Raw genomic sequence first — 12,108 nt, 5'->3', positions numbered from 1 at the left:
TGGTTTGCCAGTTTAGAGTATACAGTTCAGTACCTTTTAGTATATCCCCAGTTGTGCAGCCATCTCCATAATCAATTTTTGGACATTTTTCATCACCCTAAAAAGAAACCCCACAGATCTTAGCCTGTTGGTCCTCCGTTCTCCAACCCCAGGCAACCTCTAATCTTAATGTCTTGGGTTTACCTACTGTGGACATTTGATAGAAATGACAATATATGGTCTTCTGTGTCTGGCATGTTTTCAAGGTTCATCCATGTTGTAACACATGTCTACTCCCATTTCTTTCTGTGACTGAATATTTCACAATATAAACAGACCACATTTTATTTATTCATTCATCTGTTGGTGGATGTTTGGGTTGTTTCCATGTTTAGCTATTATAAATAATGCTGCTGTGAACGCTTGTGTACAAGTTTCTGTGTGGCTGTAGGTGAAATTGCTGGGTTGTGTGGTAGCTCTGTGGGTAACCCATCCAGGAGCTGCCAGATTGTTTCCCAACGTGCAGCCACATTTGATACCAGTTTTGCTCAGGATTTTTTTTTTTTTAAGATTTTATTTATTTATTCATGTGAGACACGGGGGGAGGGGGGCAGAGACACGGGCAGAGGGAGAAGCAGGCTCCATGCAGGGAGCCCGACGTGGGACCCGATCCCGGGTCTCCAGGATCACAACCTGGGCCGAAGGCGTCGCTAAATTGCTGAGCCACCTGGGCTGCCCGATGCTCAGTTGGTTTTACCTGAAAGCTTGTTTAGAGGCAGAATGTGTGTCAGTGCCAGAGTAGGAGAATGGCAGGCAAGGGTGACTCCTGCTGAGCTCAAATAACACTTGTTTTCTTGTTTATGAAATAAAACTGGTATTTCTCAAAGCCTTTGAGATCCTAGGATGACAAGGGCTGACATAGCCCTGTCAGGTGTCCTTAAGACACAAGGGACCATTTTCTTTTGATTATCTGACTCTTTGCTGGGCCATTCCCCCACCCCTCAAAGGGCAGGGAAAGGTAATTTCAGAAGTGCTTTGCATAATAGCTGGTGTTACAGTCGTTGGAATATTTCCTTTTGATGGTCAGTACTCTCAAGTTTTCTTCAAATATGGGTATTATGGTAGAAATCTGGGGATCCCTGGGTGGCTCAGCGGTTTAGCGCCTGCCTTTGGCCCAGGGCGTGATCCTGGAGTCCCGGGATCGAGTCCCGCGTCGGGCTCCCAGTGTGGAGCCTGCTTCTCCCTCTGCTGTGTCTCTGCCTCTCTCTCTATCGTGAATAAATAAATAAATAAATCTTTATTATTTTTTAAAAATAAATCTTAAAAAAAAAAGAAATCTAAGAGTTGGGTACACTACCCAGCTAAAAAAAAAAAAAAAAGAATGAAATGTTAATACACACAATGATGTGGATGCATCTCAGAATAATTACACTGAGTAAAAGAAGCATTCTGACAAAGAGTATATACTCTGTGACTCTTATTCTGTTCATATAAGGCTCTAGAAAGTGCTAACTAATAGTAATAAAAGGCAGATTAGTGGTTGGGGGAGGGAGAAAAAAAGGGAAGGATGACAAAGGGCATAAGAAGACTCGGTGATGGATATGTTCATTATCTTGATTGTGGGTGTTTACATACATGGATGTATGTCAATTTATAAAATTGTATCCTTTAAACATGCACTGTTGATTGTATGTCAGTTATACCTCAATGAAACTCAAGACCATGTGGAGATATCACTACCCACTCATAAGAGTGGCTTAGATTCCTTAAAAGGCTGGAAAACCACTTGGAGCAGTCATACCTTGCTGGTAGAATGGTTTACACCTCTGTGGCCCAGCAGAGAAACAAAGACAGTTGTCTACACCTGGGGCTGCTCTGAGTACTTATACCTGCTTTGTTTATGAGAGCCTCAGACTGGGACAACCCCAGTGACCATCAGCAGGTAAACAGGGGCTCTTCATCAGTTGTCTTTTTTTTCTTTTTTAAAGATTTTATTTATTTATTCATGAGAGAGGCAGGGACAGAGGCAGAGGGAGAAACAGGCTCCATGCAGGGAACCTGATGTGGGACTTGATTCCGGGACCTCAGGATCACACCCTGAGCTGAAGGCAGATGCTCAACCACTGACCCACGCAGGCATTCTTTTTTTAAAGTAGGTTCTGCCCAACATGGGGCTTGAACTCATGACCCTGAGATGAAGAGTCTCTCTACCAACTGTGCCAGTTTGGTTCCCCCATCAGTTGTAGTGCTGAGTACATACACTTGGGCTTGTTTTTCCTATTCAACTGGTAAGATACTTGGCTAGTAAGATACTTGGCTAAAGAGTTGCTAACTTAGTCTTTAAAACCATAGTCCTGGCTGCCTTCAGAATTCATCATGGAAGGCTGTCCTGACATATTCTTGAGCAGCCAGGTAAACAGATCATCTGCTTACTGGCTTGTAGCTTATGAAGAGGAGGAATGAGTTCAGTATAGTTCAGGGGTTCCTGAAAGTGGTGAGTTTAAAATCTGGGACTTTTTCCATCTGGTTTCATGAACACTCAGTTCAGCTGTGATATAAGCACACCTTGAGAAAATTGGAGATAAGACACGGGTAACCTTGCAGGAGCTCTGGCAAGTGTTTGTCTGGCACTTTCCCCTTATTGGATTTCCCTGGTTTGTTTCCAAAGGGTTCGGACTCAATGGGCAATTTGGGGAGAGGAAGGGCTTCTGTATCAGTCACATAAGTGAAATGACTCTTTCTTTATCCCAATTTCTTAACCCAGATGCAGTAGAATTGGGGGCAGAGTTAACGCTAGTACACTGTCAATATTAACTAAAAAAGTTCTCCAGCTCCCACAACCAAAAAAAGGAGACATCTCTCTGATAGCTTTATTGAGGTATGATCACGTACTATACAGTCTCTTATTTCTAAGTGTGCAGTTCAGTGTTTTTCTAGTAAATTGGCAGAGTTCAATCACACATTGTTCATTGTCTTTGATTTTCCTTCACTCCTCTTTTTCTTTTCTTTTCCTTCATTTTTGCTCCTGTTAAACTTTGTAGTCTCTCTTCAATAGCTCTAATGTAGGGAAATGGAGTGACCCTGTGTTCGGCCACTCCCAGTCACATGTTGGGGAGATTCACCACCCTGTGTACCCAAGCCCTCCACTTGAGTTCAAAGTCAGGAACCGTGGCCTGGCCACACTGCTTTCACGATGAGCCTGGGAACCCTCATATATCTGTTGTCAGGCCAACCTCTTCAGCTTGGTCCTCCTTGGCTCTTGCCCTCTCAGCAGTTGCTGCTTCCTTGCCTTGCTGTGCTCTGTGAAGCCTGGGTGTCAAAGTGAATCCATTGCTATCTGTAGTTGTTTTGTTAGAAATGCCCAGACTGCAGTTGACCTTAGGGGTTATGACAGCCCAAAAGAGGGAGTGGTTTGCCCTGCAGAGGGAAAGCCTTTGTGAATAGTGGTCCTTAAGTTGTTCAGGAAGGCATGCCTGCTAGGCAGAGGAGTGGGCATGGGACACTACTTTTGGCTTGGTTTAGATGGAGAGTGGGTGCAGACTGGTATCCCATGCCAAGGGGTTTGGGCTTGATCCTGGAGCCTCATAGAGCTGCTGAAGGGTACCATGACCTCACTTGAGAGGAAGGGCCCTAAGATGGTGGGTGGACCTGGCAGAGTGTGGACAAGGCTGGAAGGGGAGCTCAGGGAGAGTGCATTGTGCTTGGATATGTGCCTGTGTGCACCAGGGAGTGTGTGAGCTATCACAGTACCAGGCAGCCAGAGTGGCCACTCCTCCTGGGATGTGTTCACTGCACTGGATAACCTGTTGCCCCTGAGTCCTCATAAGGAATTATGGCTAGAGCAGGCATTAGCTCCTGTATGTGATTTTCATCGGAGCCCATGATCCTCCAAGAGTGAGGAAGGGCTCCACACTGGTGGGAGGTATGGGTGAGAATGGTGCTGGTCAGCTGACTCTTTGGAGGCACTACTCTGAGAGGAAGGGTGAGAAGCCCTGCAGGAGAGAAAGGCCCATCAGAGCAGCATGCATAGAGGCTGGAGGGGGCAGATTGTGGGTAGTTGTGGGTTGCCACCCTGGCAGGGTGGTCTTTCAGTGGTATGGGATAGTCCTGACCACAGAAAAGGTCCTGACACCCAGCTCTGCTCAGTGGGACCCAGAACAGTGTGGCCTGGAAGGTGCAGAAGGGCAGCAAATCTGGCTGAATCTTCAGTGTTCCCTTTTCTAGGTGTCTGGGTCTTATGCTCAGGGGGTCTTTGAACTCTTTTTGCCAGAGGAGCTTTCCTTGATAGCCGAATCCTGCTGCTTCCTCTGATAAAACACTGGGATGCTGAGAAAGGGTCATTGTTGGCTTTTAATATGCCTTGGTCTGGTAGCAGCTTGTGAGCTGGACTACAGAGCCAAACCAGGCTTCTTAGGATTCCTCCAGACTTTTGCCAGGATGGCTTCTAGACATAGGCTGCTTGCTGAGCTCTGCAGGTAGCTCTTTGTCACAACTGAGCATGGCACCCTCCATTCTGCTTATTAGCTCCTTGCAGAGCTCAGCGGCCAGGGATGACCGTGAATCTGGGGAGGTTGCTCTCTTTATCCTGGACTGGAAGGTATTTGGTTGGAGCTGTGCTTGTTTTCCATTAGTCTTTTTGAGTGCATGGCTCTATAGAGTTAATAACCCAGTTTTTAGGAGGCCACCTTGTCCATCTGTATTATGTAAAAATGTTGGTTATGAATTCTCTATGTAAAACAAACCTTGACCATCCATCTCCTCAATTCAGCAGTTGTGAAGATTTTCCTCTCCCCCTTTTTGTTCATTGCCAAATAGTTATAAAGTGAATCCAGCATGTCATTTTACCCTTCCTTCTGAGATTGAGCCATATGAGCTAGCAATACACACTCATTTTGACCTTTCCTATTTAGTGCGCATTTCTGGAAACAAAAAGGTGGTTTTTTTGTCATAGTACTGCTGTTGTCAGATGAACAGCACCGACAATAGTTTTTGGGATCATCTAGTACTCGGGGCTTCCCTTTCTCCACAGTCAGATTCTTCACTTGTCAGAAAATGTCTTGGCTTGATCTGGGCCCCTGTGAGGCCCAGCGTTAATATGATTGTCTTGTCTTTTGTTCCTGCTTTCCAGGGCAGTCCCTCTCTCTCCTTTTCATGCCCCTGAGCTGGGGTCTAGATGGGGTTATTGTCCTGTGAGATGTCCTCGCTTCTGGACTGAACCCCCTTGTCACACACTGCCTTCTCTCTGCAGGTATGGAGTGAGCTTATTTGAGAGTGGCGATCCCAGGGCCGGGCAGACAGGGGCAGCCCAAGGCTAGCTAGGGATGCCTCAGACATGTCAGGAATACTCAGCATTGAAATGAACCATAGGGCTAGACTCAGCATGCTGACCAGGAAAAGGGTCCATTGTAAAGAAGAGGCTGGTGAGGATCCTTTCTGTCCAGAAGCTGGGGACCAGGCTCTTGAGTTGGACCGTGTGACGTCATCCTCATAGGTCAGAAATGGTTGAATCTCATCATTTACATGTGGTTAAAACTAAGGGGTTAAAGAAGGCTAAAGAGACATTACAAGTAATGTGTTAACTAGGTCTTGAATGTAAAAAATTACAAAGGACATTATTAGGATGTTGGGGAATTGTGACCATGCTCATTGGATAGCAATATTCTATCAATTTCATCAGTATTTTTCTCCAGTTGGAAGCTGTATTATGATTATATGGAGAAAGTGCTTTTCCTGGGGCCTGTGACTCTGAAATGGATCAGGAAAATAAAAGTGTGTGTGTGTAGAGGGGGAGAGCAAGCATGGCAAAATGTGAGTGGCTGGTGGATTCAGGTGACGGGTGTGTGTTGTTCATTCTCTGTAGTTTTGGAACTTTCTCAAAAGCTGGGGGAAGGCCAGAACTTCTGTTATTAGCCTTTTCCTTAGGTAAGGCTTAGAGATTCTGCCACTCCCCTCTGCCTGGGGCCACACTGAGGGAAAGGGGACTTCCCACTCTTTTTACTTAAACTTTGAGATTAAAAAAAAAAAAATACTTAAGGGATGCCTGGGTGGCTTGACAGGTTGGGCATCTGCCTTGGGCTCAGGGCGTGATCCTGGAGTCCTGGGATCGAGTCCCATGTTGGGTTCCCTGCATGGAGTCTGCTTCTCCCTCTGCCTGGGTCTCTGCCTCTCTCTCTCTCTCTCTCTCTCTCTGTGTCTCATGAATAAATAAATAAAATCTTTAAAAAAAATAACACTTTTCAGACATTGAGGAGTCAATGTAGGTCTGAAGTGATTGCTCTTCCTGCTATCCTCAAGATGTGCACAATCTTGAGTTCTGTACTTAGTTGTATGGAACTGTCCCTGGGCAGAAATTTCTGCCTGCAGCCTTGATCAGCTCAGCAGCTCATAGATAAACTTCAAATAGCAGAGAAGGTGTACTTCAAACTCAGAGCAGAGGTGAGGGAATGAACTGTTTCCCCAGTGACGTGGTTCCTGGGGGTGGGCTTGGTGTGCCTGTGATTACAGGGGTGTCTTGCACCTCAGCCTGGCAGGCCTCAGGGATCCTGGCTGGAAGTGAGAGGTTGATAACCTCAGAGGACCTCAATCCTGTACTGGCCAAAGACCAGGACCCTACAGTCCTCCTGTCAGGTCACCTGGCACGGGTTGTAAGACCTCTCTGTGCTCTCTAGTGCTTTGTTTTAACTAATTTAATTATAGCTTCTGGGGTCAAATATATTTTTGAAGTTAACGTTTATCTTAAAGCTTTCCAGAGAGTAGAGGGAGAAACTAACAACCTAGCTATAGAAGCCAGTTTGTGTTGTGGCCAGATCATAGCTAGGCAGGAATGGGGCTGCATGGGAACTGGGAATATGTGTATGCGCTCATGTGTGTGCACGTGCACATGTTCCCCAACCAGGAAGCTGGAGGACTACTGGGGCTTTGGAAATCTGAACTCTTCTCTCCAGCTTCCCCGGCTTTAGTGGAGGTGTGGAAAGTCTACCTGACCTTGTATCAGTATCATACTGTCCCCCAGGAATTCTGAGATTAGACCTAAATTTCCTGCCCCTTACCTGAAGGGGTAAGTGTGGTACAGGGAGGGTCCCCACATGTCTGGTAGATGTATCCTTTGCTGGTTCACGCCTCTCTCCCTGGTTAGGGGAGGTGAACTGTGGGATCTGAGGCCCAGATAAGGCAAGAGTGGGTTGAAAGAGAGCAGCACCTGGGTAGTATGCACTTTTCTATATTACTCTATGTACAAAGTTTGATATTTCAGGAAAGTAAAGATTCAGATATCACCAAGGACATTTATTTATATGTAAAAGCTTATGCAACCTGATAAAAAAATTTAGGAGTTGTTCTGTAAACATTTTCTTCAGGGACTAGATAGTAAATATTCTAGACTTTACAGGAGTAAATATTCTAGACTTTACAGGAGAAGCAGAAAAATTGAGGATATTATTAGGCACTTAATCCAGCCATTTAAAAATGTAAGTACTGTTCTGAACTTGAGAGGTGGGCCCACATGCTGATTCCTTCCTAGACCACCTTCTTAGGTGATCTTGGGTTTTAAGGTGTTTTTCTGCTGAGATTAGATTAGAAAAGTACCACGTTTCTCTGGAAAGATGAAAGATGATCAAAGTTAAGTCATAAAAGGTGTCAGTATCCATTTATCTAAGTTCAGGTTATCAGATCTATAGAAAGAACACTTTTAGATCAAGTAAAAAGAAGTTTGAGTTTCTTAATATTCTTAAAAACTTTGTTACCTCGGGGATCCCTGGGTGGCTCAGTGGTTTAACGCCTGCCTTTGACCCAGGGCATGATCCTGGAGTTCTGGGATCGAGTCCTGCATCGGGCTCCCTGCATGGAGCCTGCTTCTCCCTCTGCCTGTGTCTCTGCCTCTCTCTCTCTCTCTCTCTCTCTCTCTGTGTCTCATGAATAAATAAATAAATCTTTAAAAAAAAAAACAAAAACAACTTTGTTACCTCAAGTATTTGGGAAAGCAGTGTATTGAGTTGAAGTGGGATCACAGATGTCGGTTTCTAATTGTTGCCTTCTGAAGTGTGATATGTATACTTCCTTCACTGCCATAAGGTTAAATCCAGGTGCCATAACTTGTCACATACACTGTGTGTGCCTAGGGGCAATCATACCAGGAGACCTTGTGAGTGAGCAGCGCTGGCCCTGTGAGTAGCCTCACACTTAGTATCGCCACTGCATGTGTCAGGGGAAGCCAGAGGGGTGACTTTTTTTTTTTTTTTTTTTTAAGATTTTATTTACTTATGATAGTCACAGAGAGAGAGAGAGAGAGAGAGAGGCAGAGACACAGGCAGAGGGAGAAGCAGGCTCCATGCACCGGGAGCCTGACGTGGGATTCGATCCCGCGTCTCCAGGATCGCGCCCTGGGCCAAAGGCAGGCACCAAACCGCTGCGCCACCCAGGGATCCCAGGGGTGACTTTTTGAAATGATAGCCAACTACCAGAATTTCAGAGGACAACACAACAAAAAAATCTTAACAATCAATTAAAAATGGGCAAAGGACTTCAGTAGACATTTCTCCAAAGAAGATACACAAGTGACCAACAAGCACGTGAACAGATGCTCAGCTTCATTAGCTATCAGAGAAATGCAGATGAAAACCACAATGAGATCACCTCACATTCATTAGGATGGCTATTTAAAAAAAAAACACACAAAAGAATGATAATGAGATCAATGAGTCTGTGGAGAAGTTGGAACCCTTGTGCGCTGTAGGTGGGAATGGAGAATGCGTAGCCTCTGTGGAAAATACTATGGCAGTTCCTCAAAAATAGGACACACAGAATTACCATAAGATCTAACAAGCCCATTTCTGGGCATATCCCCAAAAGAATTGAAAGCAGGGATTTGATAATTTGTATATATACTATGTTCACAGCAGCTAAAAAGTAGAAGAAACCCAAGTCCCCACTGAAGAATTAATGGATAAGCAAAATGTATATCCATAGAGTGGAATGTTATTCAGCCTTAAAAAAGGAACTTTTTTTTCTTTTTTTCTTTTTTAATTTTTTATTTATTTATGATAGTCACAGAGAGAGAGAGAGAGGCAGAGACACAGGCAGAGGGAGAAGCAGGCTCCATGCACCAGGAGCCTGATGTGGGATTCGATCCCGGGTCTCCAGGATCGCGCCCTGGCCCAAAGGCAGGCGCCAAACCGCTGCGCCACCCAGGGATCCCAACTTTTTTTTTTCTTTGAGCACACATGTGAGTGGGTGATGATGGGGGTGAGGGAGCAGATGGAAAGAGAGAATCTCAAGCAGGCTCTACACCTGTAGATCTCACAACCCTGAGATCATAATTTGAGCTGAAATCAAGAGTCAGATGCTTAACTGACTGAGCCACCCAGGTGCACCAGCTTTAAAAGAGGACATTCTGACACCTACTACAACATGAGTGAATCTGAAGACATTATGCTATGTGACATAAGCTGGTCACAAAAAGACAAATGCTATGAGATTATTTATATGAGGTCTCTAGGGTAGTCAGATTCACAGACAGAAACTAGAATGGGGGGCTTCAGGGGCTGGGGGAGGGGAATGGGGAGTTGGTGTTTAATAGGGACAGTTCCGGTTTGGGAAGATGAAAAAGTTCTGGAGATAGATGATGGTGATGGTTGCAGAATAATACGAATGTATTTAATGCCATTGAGCTGTACACTTAAAAATGGTTGCAATGGTACAGTTTATATTGTGTGTATTTTACCATAATTTTAAAAAGATATCAGGGATTCACAAATGCTAATGATTATGTTATAGCACTAACTTACCTGCATTAAAATCCAAAAGTTAATTTTGATTTTTCTTTGAAAAAACTTTTTCTTTTTTCGAACAAAGCATGGTTTTCTTGCATTTCAATTGGTTGTTGCCTACCTGAAAAAAGTACATTAAAGTAGTGGAAGAGGCTGTGAAATAGGGTTCTGGTCTGGGCTGAGACCATTATAGACACAGGTTTAGACCTCCTACTTACAACCCAAATGCACCACTGCAATTTTTGGAACACCCCCTGAGGGGCATAGCACTCCTGATTCTGGACTTCTGCATTCCCAAGAGAACTGCTATCTTTATCTCTTTTTTAAAGATATTATTTTGTTGAGAGAGAACACTCTGCGGAGGGAGAGGAGGAGGGAAAGAATCCTAACCAAACTGAGCAGCATAGAACCCGATGTGGGGGGTGGGGGGTGCACAATCCCACCACCTTGAGATCATGACCTGAGCTGAAACCAAGAATCCAACGTTCAACCGACTGAGCCACCCAGGTGCCCCTGAGCTGCTGTCTTTAGAATCTTACAGGTGCCTTGGCTGGAGCAGTGGACAGGGAAAAAGGCCCTACAGGCGCTGCTGGCTTGAGCGGCCCCACATGGCATAGCTCAGGTGGCAGGGGCTTTTTGAGGGAAGGAGACCAGTGTCAGATCTTGTCTCACAGAGAGACCTGGTGCCTGCCCTGGGGTTGTCCTGTCATTCCTCCCTGTCCTCATCACCACTCCACTCTCCTGCTGCCTGACCCAGCCTTGTGTGGGAGATGTGTCATCTCCTTCTGTGGGGAGAGATGACAAGGACTGTTGACCGCCAACCTGAGGTTCCTGGAGGTGGCTTTAGGAATGCCTGTTACTCTCTGGCAAACTGAATCTATGTGCCTCTGAATGGACGTTTGAGCTCAGGAGAAGTGCCTGTGAAATTCATGGCTTACTGTTAAAATCGCCTGTTTTATGCTTTTGCTGTTGTAACATACAAAAGGTAATATGTGGAGTAAGTTTATAGCCTCATTTCGGAAGATTGTCTTAAACATTGAACTTCTGATTCATAATGAAGAAGGGCTGCCCTCCAGAGAGGGAAACTGGCAGTGGAGGAAATACTAATGAGAGAACTGCTGTCCCACATCTCCAGTGTACACAACCTTTACTTCTGGCTTAGGCTTTGACAGGACCCTTCTCTGTGATGGGATTCCAGGCTGTCTGGCCTGACATGTGCAACTGTCCCCAGAGGGATTGCAACTGCTTTGTAAAAAGTCATCTTGCTCCTTGTGGCCCTCAGTCATGGGAACGAAGTGTTTTCTTCAGCATCCTGGTTGGGTCATGTCTCCGTGACCAGATGGGGTTGGACCTGGATATGCAAGAGGCATGGTGGATGACCTAGGCCACCAGCACCCTGTTTTTGACCAGGTAGGTTAAATAGGGAGGTAGAGAGTGGGAAAACTCCAATCAGAAGAAGCTGAACTGTTTCAAAGTAGTGAGCAGGCCAGTGCTTCATGGAAAGGTGCTTGTGGGGAGCACATTTGGGGAGAAGCCATGTGCCTGGGCTAAGGCCCGAGAGCTGCAGCCTTGCATGGTGATGCTGCTATTCTGCTGTAGGTCGGTGGACCAGAGGGCATTCTGCAGAATGGGGCCGTGGATGACAGCGTGGCCAAGACCAGCCAGTTGTTGGCTGAGTTGAACTTTGAAGAAGATGAAGAAGATACCTATTACACAAAGGATCTCCCTGTACATGCCTGCAGGTAAGGGCGGATGGCAGAGGCACAGACTCACCTCCCAGAGCTTTTGCATTCCAGGTGGATTTGCTGGCTTTAGAAGTCCATCTAAGACTGTAGACTGTGACATTTGGTATTACAAAAATAAGGAGGTTCTTCAGGCCTATATATACATAGTCCTTGTTACTGGGCAGGAGGATGGGATCAGCACCCTCATACCCTCATTCCCCCAGAGGGTAGGGGAGAGGCTTCCCTTCTCTGCCTTCTGTCAGGTCCTCGTGGTTCCCAGTACCTGTCCTACTCACTCATTTGAAATGAACTACTTATATTTGGTGTAAGGGTAAAAAGGGTTTACCTTGGGTTTAGAGGGTAAAAAGCAGCTAAGATTTCTCTTAGGAAGAGATGATCATAGGATACTTTAACATATCTGCCTCTCTGATCTGTTCAAAACTTCTGAAAAATTAGAATTGAATAGTCGGTGGATAGAACTACTTGTTGACCAAGTTTGGAATTCTCATTTGTAGCAGGACCTATCCCTTATATTTGGATGGACCCTTAAGAATGGACTTATTCGTGTTTTTTGTTACACGTAGACAGGGAAATTGAGACCAAAAGAGGTGATTGGTCTTGTTCAGGGCACCTGGCAAGTC

At 45.4% G+C, this 12,108-nt stretch overlaps 1 protein-coding gene across 4 annotated transcripts in view; it reads left to right on the top strand.

Moving 5' to 3' along the window:
- UPF1 (UPF1 RNA helicase and ATPase) overlaps positions 1-12,108 on the top strand; it is a 36,746-nt gene that overhangs the window by 2,635 nt on the left and 22,003 nt on the right. For all 4 annotated transcript variants that reach the window (XM_049098081.1, XM_049098082.1, XM_025458126.3 and 1 more), the window contains exon 2: positions 11,343-11,485. In XM_049098081.1, coding sequence (XP_048954038.1) covers positions 11,343-11,485 — 143 coding nt within the window. The remainder of the gene's footprint in view (positions 1-11,342; positions 11,486-12,108) is intronic.

Source organism: Canis lupus, chromosome 20 (genome assembly GCF_003254725.2).
Source record: "Canis lupus dingo isolate Sandy chromosome 20, ASM325472v2, whole genome shotgun sequence".
Lineage (NCBI taxonomy): Eukaryota > Metazoa > Chordata > Mammalia > Carnivora > Canidae > Canis > Canis lupus.
This window is presented reverse-complemented; position numbering and strand designations above follow the sequence as displayed.